The sequence below is a fragment of the Electrona antarctica genome, assembly GCF_951216825.1.
Source record: "Electrona antarctica genome assembly, chromosome: 4".
In the NCBI taxonomy this organism is placed as follows: domain Eukaryota; kingdom Metazoa; phylum Chordata; class Actinopteri; order Myctophiformes; family Myctophidae; genus Electrona; species Electrona antarctica.
In genome coordinates, this window is record NC_136809.1 from 31879368 (window position 1) to 31892812 (window position 13445).

General features: G+C 42.6%; 1 protein-coding gene across 3 annotated transcripts in view; it reads left to right on the top strand.

Moving 5' to 3' along the window:
- dennd1c (DENN domain containing 1C) overlaps window positions 1-6122 on the top strand; it is an 11042-nt gene extending 4920 nt beyond the window's left edge. For 2 of the 3 annotated variants that reach the window (XM_079500230.1, XM_079500231.1), the window contains exons 13-22: window positions 1-38; window positions 480-584; window positions 1393-1477; window positions 1593-1633; window positions 1730-1780; window positions 1979-2026; window positions 2535-2636; window positions 3578-3663; window positions 3891-4122; window positions 4400-6122. The exon at window positions 1-38 is cut by the window's left edge and continues 88 nt beyond it. In XM_079500230.1, coding sequence (XP_079356356.1) covers window positions 1-38; window positions 480-584; window positions 1393-1477; window positions 1593-1633; window positions 1730-1780; window positions 1979-2026; window positions 2535-2636; window positions 3578-3663; window positions 3891-4122; window positions 4400-5407 — 1796 coding nt within the window. In that variant the 3' untranslated portion in view covers window positions 5408-6122. The remainder of the gene's footprint in view (window positions 39-479; window positions 585-1392; window positions 1478-1592; window positions 1634-1729; window positions 1781-1978; window positions 2027-2534; window positions 2637-3577; window positions 3664-3890; window positions 4123-4399) is intronic. The other variant, XM_079500232.1, reaches the window with a different exon arrangement.
- Window positions 6123-13445: the final 7323 nt, after the last annotated feature.

Consider the following 13445-nt stretch of genomic DNA (forward strand, 5'->3'; position numbering starts at 1 on the left):
TGTTCGGTGGCTATAAGGATGCCCTGCAAGACGCAAAGGTCAAACTAAACATCCCTGACACTGCCCCTACATTAATGAGTGCACCTGACCTCTTCATACAGCTCGTTTTACTATAGATATAATAATAGAAGTACTCTGATTTAATCCAGCAATAACACAATAATCAAAAATTGACTCGAGAAAAAGTAGAAATGTATTTGGTATCACAATAAAGTACCAAATGTATGTACTATTTGCAGCTGTGTAATGTGTTCATCACTTTGTTATTGTACATTTGCCTACTTCTTGTGCTGCTGGGTATAGCTTCTTAGCCTATGACAATTCATTTATCAATTCATTTGCCTCTGAGATGTGGTGGATAGTGGAAGTATTAAAAGCACCTCAAAATTGTAGTAAATATACTTAGTTATTATTATTAACACCACTGTTTATGTTGGTGATGAACTCACTCTACTCTCTCTCTCCGTCTCTCTGATCAGGAGGAGAGTGAGAAGTGCTTTAATGAAGAGCTGTTTCTACTCCACAAGTCTCCCGCTATGACACAGTTCCTACAGGGAGCTGTGCATTTGCAGTTCTTCAAACAGGTACGCTATCGCTGCCCAACACCTCTCACCCACCATATACACTACTGCCCTCTGCAGGACAAGTTGGGTATCCTCACCCCACACACTCTGAAATCACAGTCAGGTGATGTATTGTACAGTACAGTAAATGACAGACATTAGTCATTTATTTATTTCACTGTTTCGCAACATCTGGTCCGGAAACCCAATGGAACAATTTATTTTTTTAAATCTTTGGGACCCCAATCTACACTGTAAAATCCTCAGCGTTAATTGTGTACAGATGGAACCAAATGGATTCTCTCAGAGTTACAGACCTGTAAGGTTCTATTTGGACACCTGGTGGTCCCCGGACCCAACGTTGAGAACCTTCAATGTTTTATTTGACATTGTTGAAGGCATTCTTTTGTTTTAACTTCATAATTAAAGGACTGATTAAAGGTAGTGTTTAATATTCAAATACTGTATAGATGTTGTAACTTGTAGGCCTATGTTGTTTCTTTGGATAAGAATTAGAAGTAAATATGTGACAATCTCACAGGCAACTGTGAGCATATTACATAATGCATATGAAATCTGTCTTGTTGCAAAATTGACAAAAATGGCCAAAAGTATAATTTTAAAGAAAATATTTAAATGGTATGGAAATAAATTATATCTCAATTGTATTTTAAAATCATTTTCTAAATACCATATACATTTTTGGACAGGTTTTTAACTTTTTGTTATAGACTTTTGGAGGTTCATGTGAAACACCAGATACACCTAAATACCCTAGTATTACAAGACACTTTACTGTACTTCCTGATGACAGAACATACATTTTCAGTTTATTGATGAACGTCTGGAGCTTCTGAACAAGGGAGAAGAACCAGATGACCTCTTTGAAGAAGAAATTCGACAGTGTAGAACAGGTGCGTGCGTGTCTGTATTTTTCATGTCTCCAGCATGGACTGTAAAGGTCAAAGGTCTCATGTATGACCTTTTGAACCCTTCAACTCAATTCCTTTATCTCCTGTCTGTCACTAGGGGGCAACACATCTTACAAGCAGCTTGTAGGTAACCTAAAGGTAACAGCGAGTCACTACAACTGAAATATTTGAACATGTAACTCGAATGTTGGAATTGAAAGGAAGATGACACGGATGCATTTGCATTTTATACAGAAAGGAGGAGGCGCACTCATCCTCAATATGAAATCCAAGGCCAACATGACGGTAAATACAATACAATACAAAACTGAAATACAAAATGCAAAACACAATAGGCTACATTAAATTAAATTAAAATTTCCTGGAGTGTGTGTGTGTGTGTGTATGTGTATTCTTTGTTGGGACATTTATGTGTGTGATCGGAGGCTACCTAGCCTATATCACAAAAGCAACTTGTTTGATAATCCTATTAATCTCTTCAAGGCCAAAGGTTTCACCAAACGTGGATTAAAGAACCTGCTGTTACACAAGGTGTGTGCAAAACTGTATGTGTGCTGGGCATGCCCTCAATGTTCATGTATCCATGAAGTGCATAATGTTCATTATCAGGGTTACATTAACCACTTCAAACATGGCGTCCCTACTTTGGGAATGTCATTATAGGCAAAAACATGGTACATTTTTCACAAAATGAGCAGATCTACAAGCCTGCAACATTGTAGGTTGGCTTTTAAGATTTCTTGTGAATAGACCTTAAATCTATCATTGAACAGAGACTGTAGTTTGGCTACCACCCCACCCCCTTTCTTTTATATAATCGTCCATTAATCGTGATATTGATCTTATCACCCAGCCATAGTAGATGCAACTTCTGCCATGGTTGAGATGTCATTACATTGTGTGTGTGTGTGTGTGTGTGTGTGTGTGTGTGTGTGTGTGTGTGTGTGTGTGTGTGTGTGTGTGTGTGTGTGTGCGTGTGTGCGTGTGCGCGTGTGCGTGCGTGCGTGCGTGTGTGCGCACATGTGTGTGTGTCATGTAGGACCACTGTGAAACCCCCGCTCTTCAGAGGGGTGGGTCAGTAGCATTCCGCCGGTCAGACTGTCTGCAGAACCGTCTGCCAATCACGCAACACTTTGGAATGGTGAGAGCAGTGGCGTTTCCAGGAATTACATTTTGGGCAGGCAAGAATTACATTTTGGGCAGGCAAGATGTGTTAATTGTCGTCCCCCCTGCGCACAATCAGTAGCACTAAAGGTTTTCAAAGAGATATACCTGCCAGACAGTAGCATACAAAGGCTGAAAGGCATGCCTTTGCATTCGAATGGGTGATTGAGGGTCGCGCATATGCACAACGGCCAGTCCGCTGTCCACTAATAGTTCTCAGGTCTTGTTTTTGTCCTCAGTGTATGGATTTTGGCCAGGCAGAAAATGGATTTGACAGGCGGACGCCTGTCCTCGCCTTATTGTAGATACGCCTCTGGGTGAGAGTCCCAGCACAGCCTACCTGTGAGCCGGGGCCCACTGGTGGGCTGTCTGGCAGAATGTTGCAAGTGGGCCCCCAAGTAACACTTTTATGAATATAACTTCATGTAAAAGAAAAAGGAAAAAATCATTGTTTTCATTGAGACACTGATAAAGAGGAATTTTAAGTGTACTACTTTAGTTCATTGATCCAAGCCGGTTCAAAATTGATTAATAAACATACTCTGAAAATGCATGCGCCCGCCCATCTGACCATGTAACACATGCAGCCGATCATCCTGTGTACAGTACACAATAAAATCGTCAGTGGTGATAATAACATATTGTAAGAGATTAACCACTTTAATTAACCCCGGCATCGCTATCTTTAGCATTTAACGTGTTTTCAAAAACGTTTCTTGAATAGGAATAACTGGTTGAAGTAACATCTCCTTTTTTTGTTTTCTGTCCGTTACTGCCGCTCTGCATGTTGCATTGCTCTCTATGTCCAATGCTGATGTATGATCCATGCCTATACTGTATGTATCTACCATAAATGTTGGTGGATGATTTGTGGCCATGCCTTGCTTTGCTGTATTACTGTATGTGGCATTATGCTAGTCTCGTCCCCGTCGACCTGCTCACACACACAGGGCTTCCAGAGAGGAGCAGAGAACAGATGAGGACAGCAAGGACGCTTGGGACGGGTAACAAAATGAGAAACAGTGGGGGAGAGTGTGTGTGTGTGTGCGTACGCGCGTGTACGTGCGCACGTGTGTGACAGTGTGAGAGACATTTGACACCTAGGCTAGCTCGATCGATAAGCTGATTGGTGTGTGAGATTCTGGGAACTATAAAGTCCTAAAATATTCTACAGATAACACAAAATATCCTTGACTGTGGCTCTTGCATGTCTGTCCTTTGTCTATCTCAGTGCTGTGACCAGCAGGCCAGTGGCTGGGTGTGATTCTGACCTCCAAAAGGATGAAGAGGACGGTGAAGAGTCCCAGCTGTGTGACCCAGAGGAGATGGACCTGTTGGGAGAGATCTTTGAAACGCTTAGCTCTCGGAGCTCCCGTGAGTGCGGCCTGCTGTACGGCACGCGCAGCCTGGATCTGTTTGCACTCGACAGCCATGACTACATCACAAAGCTGCCATACAGAAAGGTATTTTTTTAATATATCTGAAATCCAGTATTATTTCCTCGATATATTACAAGAAAAGCGTAAGTCATAAATTAATTTAATAAGTTGTCATGTGTGGCTCATATGCCATATAATTATGCCAATTTTCTATTAATATTACATTGCTATTTGCACTATTTGGCCACATGTGTGAGAAGTTTTAAAGCATTTATACCTTGAGTGAGTGAGGGCATGCACCGAAGAATGGTCTCATCGATGGTGTGATAGAATCATCATTAACTTTGTTTGTACTTTACAGAAGAGCCTGGTGACCCCCAGCCAGGAGAGTCTGTCACTATCTATCGGCGGCAGTGACAGTCTGCACAGCTGGAACCTGGAGGAGGGGCTACAATCAGAAGTGACAGAGGACTGGTTGAGCTTTGACGCCTGCGTACCAGAAGAGGAGCCCGAGAGTCTGCTGGAATGGAAGAAAGTCTGGTTGGAAGAAACTGGACCAAGAGAGTGTAGAGAGGAGGGGGAGGTCCAAGGAAAGAGAGAGGAGGTAACGGAGGTGCCAATGAAATGGAAAGAAGAAGAAATTAACATCAGATCAGACAGTAAGAAAGTCATAGCAGAGGAAGTGAAGGAGACAGGACAGCAGGACATGAAAGTTGGTGCTGAAGAGATTGAGAAGCAGGAGTGTAACGGTTTGGGGTCCAGCAAGGTAGAGGACAGAGGCTGCAGTGAGGAGGTCAGGGCGAGTGCAGAGGCGAAGAGATTAACAGAGAATGCAGTTCAAAGGCAGAATGATCTGCTGAGGGAACAAAATGAAGATAAGGGGGTGACAGGATCTTTATCCAGGATCAGAGGGACAGGGGACACTCAGCATGACTATCACCTTAATAGTGTGGATGTGGTGGACCACCACCAGTGGCAGGATGACACAGCCAACCTGGACACCACATCTCCTCAGCCTCAGAACCTTGCAGTTGACCCAGACTCCAAACCTTCCTCAGTTGAAGAGAAAAGAGATGGCAGACATCGGGAAAATGAGGAACAAGAGGTGGTATCTTCTGTTAAGCGATTCCAGTCCAACTCCTTCAGGCAAATCCTTGAGAACAGGTCCATGGCCAGCAGCTTGGCTCAATCTGAAAGGACCCTGAACATACGGCATAGAGGCAGAGAGAATTTGCAGAATTCCCTTTCAAAGGAGTCAATCACCCCATTTGTTAAGGATGACTTGTCAGAAAATACTAAGGAAGTCCTGCAACCTGTCAAGGTCTCTGAGCTGAAGAAAAGATTTGAGGCAGAACGGCTCGGCATCTGACTGGCAGGTTATCTTGCCACTATCATGAAAATTATTTAGCAAGCACTTACGTCTTCTGATTGATGCAATGACTGAAGATGAATTGCCGTTTGTGATGACCATTACACTGCATAAAATGTGGGGCCATTCACAATCAATAGACCAAAAATATTCTAAGGAATGAATAAACATGTCTAATCAAACATTCCCATCACAGTCGTCAATACATTGACTTATACTTAACTAACCAAATCATACTGAACCTGGCTCTTGGAATTTAGGCTATTCACTAGAGGTAGCAAATCCCACACTAGGTAGCAAATCCCACACAAATTCCTGGACTGACCACAGAAGATGTCATGTAAACACATTCTTACATTTGTTTTTGTTTAATCCATTCAGATTTCAACAACATCAGAATCATGATTTTTCTTTAATAATCATTACACCTCAGATCATGAAAATAGCCTTTTAGATACAAAATTAGGTTTTTTTAAAATACATATAAATACAGTACATCTATACAAGTACAAAAAAATAAAAAATACTTCACTTCATATATGGGGTGATGTGCAAGGTTTTTAATGTGCCACTAGATCACATGCCACCTACTGTATTTGGACATTGAATATTATTATTTTTTACCCCATCATCCAAATTCTGGGGCCAACATTAGCCAATTAAATAGTAGATCTACAAGCTCACAGATCAGTTATTTTTTCCAACAAAACTTGGTTTAGGGAAGAAAGGAAAGTCCAAGTACAGCAAAACATGTCTGCTTTAATTGTTTTTGTAGCCTACTCTTTAAGTGGTTAATGTTTACACAATCTTGGATGCAGATGAACATAAGGTGAAGTGCAGATAAACAGAAGGGCGAGTCTATAAGAGTATGGTAATGGCACAAAGAGTAAAACATGGCACAGCCTGGTACTACTGAAGAAAAATGGAGGAATCCATTCAGAATAAAAAGTTTACACACATTTGACCACTTTCCAAACACACAGCAAAATCCTCAGTGTTAAATTAAAGTCAGTATACAAATAACCAAAATGGACATTGACATTTTCTCATCGAGGACTTTACTGTGGACGAGGAAGGGCCCAGTGTTCAGGTGTGGTAACGATGCGGGCATCCGCGTGAACCGTGAACACGGGGTTGTGTCATATGAGGCGTTCCTCCTTGGGCAGCGGAAGGGGCAGTCCTGGGCGCTCTGATCCTGCTGTTCCAGTCTGTTTTTTCTCCTCGGCACTGGGCCTATATGCACCCTCCAGCCGCCTTTTCTTCCGGATGACACACACCATCAGAACCAGGGACAGGCTGAGTAGGGACAGTGACGTGGACACAAGCACCGACACTGTCGACGGGAGAAACTCCTGCAACACCATCACAGCAAGCCCAGGGGAGGTGAAATGGAGGTCCGGGCTGTCAAATTGTAACGGGTGAAAAATAAAAGGTTAACAATTTCAGTATGATTGAAATAAGATTATTTCAATGTCTGCTTCATTTCAGTTCAATTTAAAACACAATGGACACATGCAAGCATATAGTGATTGAGAATAACAGATCTGCCATAATGAGGCCACTATGCACCAGCAGCCTAAACTCACCTCCCGAAGGAAAGAAGTTAGTTAAATCAAGTAATCATCACATCTGTGCCAATAGAGCATCCATCAATATCTGACAGGTGAGCATCTGAAAAAAAAAGAGAATTTATAGTTAAACTCAAATATTTCCTTCTTCAGTGATGGGCTCAACCAAGTGAAAAAAAAATAAACCACAAACTGAGCTTGGTTCAAATGACAAATCCCTAACCTAATACATAACAATGAAGGCAAAGCTAGAAATAACTGTATAATTAATCACTGCGGGTAAAGACAATATATTGCAGCAACCTTATAGCCTTATATGTGCTGAAATATGACCTCTCGATATAGCCTACTGAATAAGTATACTCAGGTAACCTATCCAAACCCTTAGGCCTATTGTGTCAGAACGAGCACATCCAATCGCCATCATTCTATCACACCTCGTTTCAAACAACACCGAAAAGAAACTGCATGCCCAGAGTAGACTAGCCTACGATCATGCCCATCCACGCACTCACGTCTCGCAGATGATAGTCGGATTATATTGATTAATAAAAGGAGCGCGCAACTTGGAATAAAAGGTTACACGTCAATGACCACACTAAATACATAACTTCGGTGGCGCGATCACCTGGCATGGACACCACACCAGGACACGGACGAATGCACGGCGCACTCGCAGCAGCAGGAATGCCGCCGATCCTGTTGCACCTGTTTGATCAGACTTCTCTAAAACCAGGCAGCACAGGTAGGCTATCTCATTGTTCTGACAAGCGCGTCAACATGAGCAAGAAAACGTGTTTAAAACAATAACGACTCCGACAATAGGAGCTCCTCTTGACTATAAAACCTAGCTTTATAGACAATAGTTTCCTCCTAAAGTTGTTCTCAACCCAAATGGGTTACATCGCTTAACCTGCTATACAACATTGTATGGCGGCAGGTGTAATAATTCAAGGGACAGGCTACTATAACAGAGAAACGCATTTTTCCAATGAACCCAGTCACTCACCTGTCATTAATAGTAGGCTGCAGTCTACCAAGATGAGTGGTGAAGACTAGGCACATCTCATGCTCCAGTGAAGTGATCGGTGTGTCCAAATCATACAGTATGGTGAAACAGTTCTCTCCCACGCTCACCTGTCCATATGCAAATAGCCATGGTCACATGCACAACTTGCACCAATCAGCTTATCGAGCTAGCCTAGGTGTCAAATCTCTCTCTCTCTCTCTCTCTCTCTCTCTCACACACACACACACACACACACACGCGCACGCACGCACGCACGCGCGCGCACACACACACACACACACACACACACACACACACACACACACACACACACACACACACACACACACACACACACACACACACACACACACACACACACACACACACACACACACACACCAACAACAACAACAACAACAACAACAACAAATGAAATTGATCTATGGGAAATTTGCATTGATTGACAACAGAACACAAGTATACTTACACAGAACTGGGTTTAATAATTAGAAAGAAATGGCCTTCTGTGAGAGTTAAAGGGGAAAACCACCCATTTTCAACATTTTACTATGTCATTAATATACCTTAGAGCTGTTGTGTGGAAATAATAAAAAGTCCCCCCATTTTGTGTTTCCTAGAACTGTAATTATGAAAAAAAATCATTAACATGGTGAAACATGTTTCACCATGTTAATGATTTTTTTCAGACCTCTAGTTCTAGGAAACACAGAATGGGGGAACCTTTTTATTATTTCCACACAACAGCTCAGAAAATGAGTGGAATGCCCCTTTAAGGCAATGTTTGCTGACTCAAAACAGTGAGTCTTCTTGGGACACCATTTGATCAGTTGGCGTGGCCTATTCAGGATCACTAACCAAACAAAACGTAATCATGTTCAAATAGCTAGAGTCCTTGGTGCTTTAAGCACAGTTACACTGCATCCATTATCTATTCTTATGTTACAAACTCAGTGCTGCTAGCTATCTTATTTGATTATGTGAGTCATTGTGACCTGTGTTCTTTTTGTTTTCTTTTACCTCTCAACTCCTGCTCCAGGGCATACATGGTGGCCGGGGGCCACATGCGACCTCCATCACTTAATGTGGCCCTCAGGTTAATGTCGGAATACTGATAATTTCAGCTGTTACAATTCCAAACATGCAAACATGACTCACTTTAATTACTTCAGTCTATATTAGTAGCTTAATGAGTCATAAAGTTAACATAACTATAATTAAAGGCATTTGAAACGTATTTGAAATTAAATACAAATGTTACCCCATAATATTGAAAGAGTTTGCATGTGAGATCAGTATTCCTCTTTGTGACATCATCAACAGTTCATTTGATGAAGGGGTCGTTCCTAGACAATGGAAAGAGGCTACTGTTGTCCCTATACCAAAATCGTCCCCATGCAACATAGATGAATTGAGACCGATCTCATTAACAGCTCAACTCTCAAAAATATGTGAACATTTTGCTGGGAACTGGATTCTTAACGACATCACGCCAAATCTAGACCCCATGCAGTTTGGCAGCCGACAGAACCGTTCCACAACACACAATCTAGTCAGTTTAATGGACTTTGTTTATAGGTCCAGTGATGTTGCTGGCTCAGTGTGCACAGTAATTACAACAGACTTTGCCAAGGCCTTCGATGCTGTAGACCACACAGTGGCAGTGCAGTGTCTCCTTGATTTAGGAGTGAGACCAGGTCTGATTCCATGGATTTGCAGCTTCATGACTGATCGGCAACAAAAAGTGCGCTACCAAGGACACCTGTCTGATTGGGAATACCCCACATGTGGAGTCGCACAGGGAACCGTATTAGGGCCTATAATCTTCCTAGCACTGATCAACAGCGCCCTCCGGGATTTGAACATGGTGGACCCTATTGGAAACAAGTGTAATGCTTAATTGGGTCGTCCACTCACAGTTAACAGCCTTTGTATTGAGTTTGTGCTTGAAATGTACTGTAATTCTGCAAACTGTTAATACATTTTTCAATCAATCAATCAATCAAAGGCATTCGGTCAGAAGCAAAGCTAAAACAATGATGAAATATAGTATTGATCTTGTCCAGGATGATCAGTGGATTAGTCATTGTGGTCAATGTTCATGCAGGACCTGATGAGTTGTGTTGACCTTTATACCATCGATTCTCAACCCGTGGGCTGGGCTGGGGCCCACTGGTGGGCTGTAAGGATATTGATTGATTGATTGAAGAATTTATTAACAGTTTGCAGAATTACAGTACATTTCAAGCACAAACTCAATACAAAGGCTGTTAACTGTGAGTGGACGACCCAATTAAGCATTACACTTGTTTCCAATAGGGTCCACCATGTTCAAATCATCAAAACATTTAGAGACGTACAAATAGACACTTCTATAGACAGAACAGGAATTCATCATAAAGGAGGTAAAAAGGGAAAAGAAACATATACAGTGAGGGGAAAAAAAGGGGTGGGCGGTGGGGGGGATTCACGTTCAGCTCCGTTCATTTGTTTGTTTTCCTTGGAGGAGCTGCGTTGGGTCCCCAAGTCGGCTCCGTGGCCGTACCTTGAGTTGGCTCTGTGGCCGTGACCGTCTCTTGTGTTGTCCTTGCGTTGGGTCCCCAAGTTGGCTCAGTGGCCATACCTTGAGTTGGCTGTGTGGCCGCGACCGTCTCTAGTGTTGTCCTTGCGTTCGTGTTTGAGGGATTCCGATTTTACAGGGGCCAGTTTCGAATTGCAGCCGTCCGTAGGTGCCCTTTGAGAGCGGTTTTGAAAGAGTCAAGGGATTCGCATGTCTTAATGACAGTTGGTAGGGCGTTCCACATTTTGGTGGCATAGGAGCGAAAAGAATTTAGTCCCTTGTTTGTGCCGAATCTGGGTTGTACATGGTTCGTTGCACTCCCTCTGGTGTTGTGGGTGTGGACTTCGTTAACATTAAGGAAGTATCTAGACAGGTACATGGGTATCTTGGTGGTGTATCGAATCTTGTGGACCAGACCCATTGCAAGATGCTGTACTCTGTCGAGGACCCCAAAATAATTGGCAAAACGCAAAGTACTTAATGAAAATATAGAGGCCAGAGGTTATTTTGGGGTCTTTGGCATGGATCTACGGACATGATGACCCACTTTGGCTCACGCACGCACACACTTCTCTATTAGAAGGTGTAATAGAGGTCTAATTTATCATATTTCTTTTTTACCTTTTTGTTCTTTATTTACCCAGGGTATAGTACGTAGCTGAGTGTTCACCACTTACTTCAAAAGTAAGTGGTTTCAATCTACACAGGCTACGTGCGCCCGGTGCTGGAATATGCAGCCCCAGTCTGACACAGTTCCTTGACTGCCAGCCAGACTAAAAGTCTGGAAAGAGTCCAAAAACGGGCTTGCACCTCGGGATACAGAGGAGCTGTTCAAATCTAACTTCAGGAACTGGCTTCCTCCCCTCAGAAAAGAGATCTCTGGACGTCAAACTAGAAATGGAGACGACCTGGACACCCCATCATGCAGAACTGAGAGATACAGAAAATCACCAATCCCATATATGTGTGGACTTTTAAATGATAGTGGATTTTAGATTTGAGTTTTACACCATTTGGATTTTTAGATAGGCTATTGCATTTTAGATTTGAAGTTTTATATTTGTGATCGGCAAAATAATTCAGTGTATTTAAAGGCACCTGTCTTTTAAAACCTGTGATCATGCTGAAAGTTGAATAAACATAAACATTCATACTTTTCAGCATTCCATTTAAAAAATAGCAAAAAAATACTTCAGGATTTCAATTCAGATATAGCAAAAATAGCCGATCTACAAGCTCAAAACGCGTCTTGAGCCTGTAGATTGTCTATTTTTGCTACGACAGTAATATGCAATGTGGCCCTCTGGAGTGAGTGTGGAACTTGAATGGCCCTCTGGAGTGAGTGGGGAACTATAGTGGCCCTCTCCACCGTCAAAGTTCCCTATCTATCTCTCTCTTCTCATGAACACTGATGGAGTGTAGCCTACGCAGGAACAAATGGTTTCACCCACTTCTTTACACCTGTAAGTAAACCAATATAGATCAATGGTTCCCAAACCTTTTAGCTTGAGACCCAAAAGAGAAATGTGATCTCACCCCAGGTCAGGACCCAAACGACAAGTATATTTATTATTTATTTATGAAATTATTTTGAAAAACCATTGAATTTGTTCTTAATTCATGAAAGAAATTGCATTTTGGTGGATGTTTTTGTATGTTTTTAAATAATTAAAATGTAGGAAACATGGTTTCGGAGGAAACCATGCAAGGCACCAACCAGCACATCAGGAGCAATTAGGGGTTCAGTGTCTTGCTGAAGGACACTTCGACACTCTACCGGCCACTCTACCGGCCACTCTACCGGCCACTCTACCGGCCACTGCAGCCCCCACTAATGGGTTCTGACCCAGACAGACAGACAGACAGACAGACAGACAGACAGACAGACAGACAGACAGACAGACAGACAGACAGACTCAAATGTTACTCAATGGCACTATTCCCTCTATGCAGACAGTGCAAACAGTGACCTGGTAAATAGTCAAAAAAATCAATACGTGTTTTTGTATCTTTTTGAGTGGTGCAACTGCAACCACTGCTATAGACAGCTATGTGTATCCCTGGCTGGCTGTGTCCCTGACTCCCTGGGTCTGAGCACGGAAATAGCATATCTTCACCACCAAGTGTCACTGTTGCGCAGCCTAACACACAACCAAGTCTCACTGTTGTGCAGCCTAACACACACACACACACACACACACACACACACACACACACACACACACACACACACACACACACACACACACACACACACACACACACACACACACACACACACACACACACACAGAGGCCAGGGAGGAGAGCTTGTACAGTACAGTACAGTACAGTACAGTACAGTACAGTACAGTACAGTACAGTACAGTACAGTACAGTACAGTACAGTACAGTTATATACAGTATATAAAACTCAGACCCTTCTGAAGTGAGTGGTGCTGTACAGTACAGTACAGTACAGTACAGTACAGTACAGTACAGTACAGTACAGTACAGTACAGTACAGTACAGTACAGTACAGTACAGTACAGTCAGACGGGTCAGATTCTTTGTTTATTTTTTTACTTCTGACCCCCAATAAGTGCAATGTTTTATATTAGGGGGAAACCACAGAACCACGCAATCTTCATTGCTGGAATCTGCCTTATTGATTTTCTGCTATTTACCTTCCTGTGCCGGGAAAACGTGTGTGTGTGTGTGTGTGTGTGTGTGTGTGTGTGTGTGTGTGTGTGTGTGTGTGTGTGTGTGTGTGTGTGCGTGTGCGTGTGCGTGTGCGTGTGCGTGTGCGCGTGCGTGCGTGCGTGCGTGCGTGCGTGCGTGCGTGCGTGCGTGCGTGTGTTTGCATGGAATGGGTGAAGAGGATAAAAGTAAGTGTCTGTG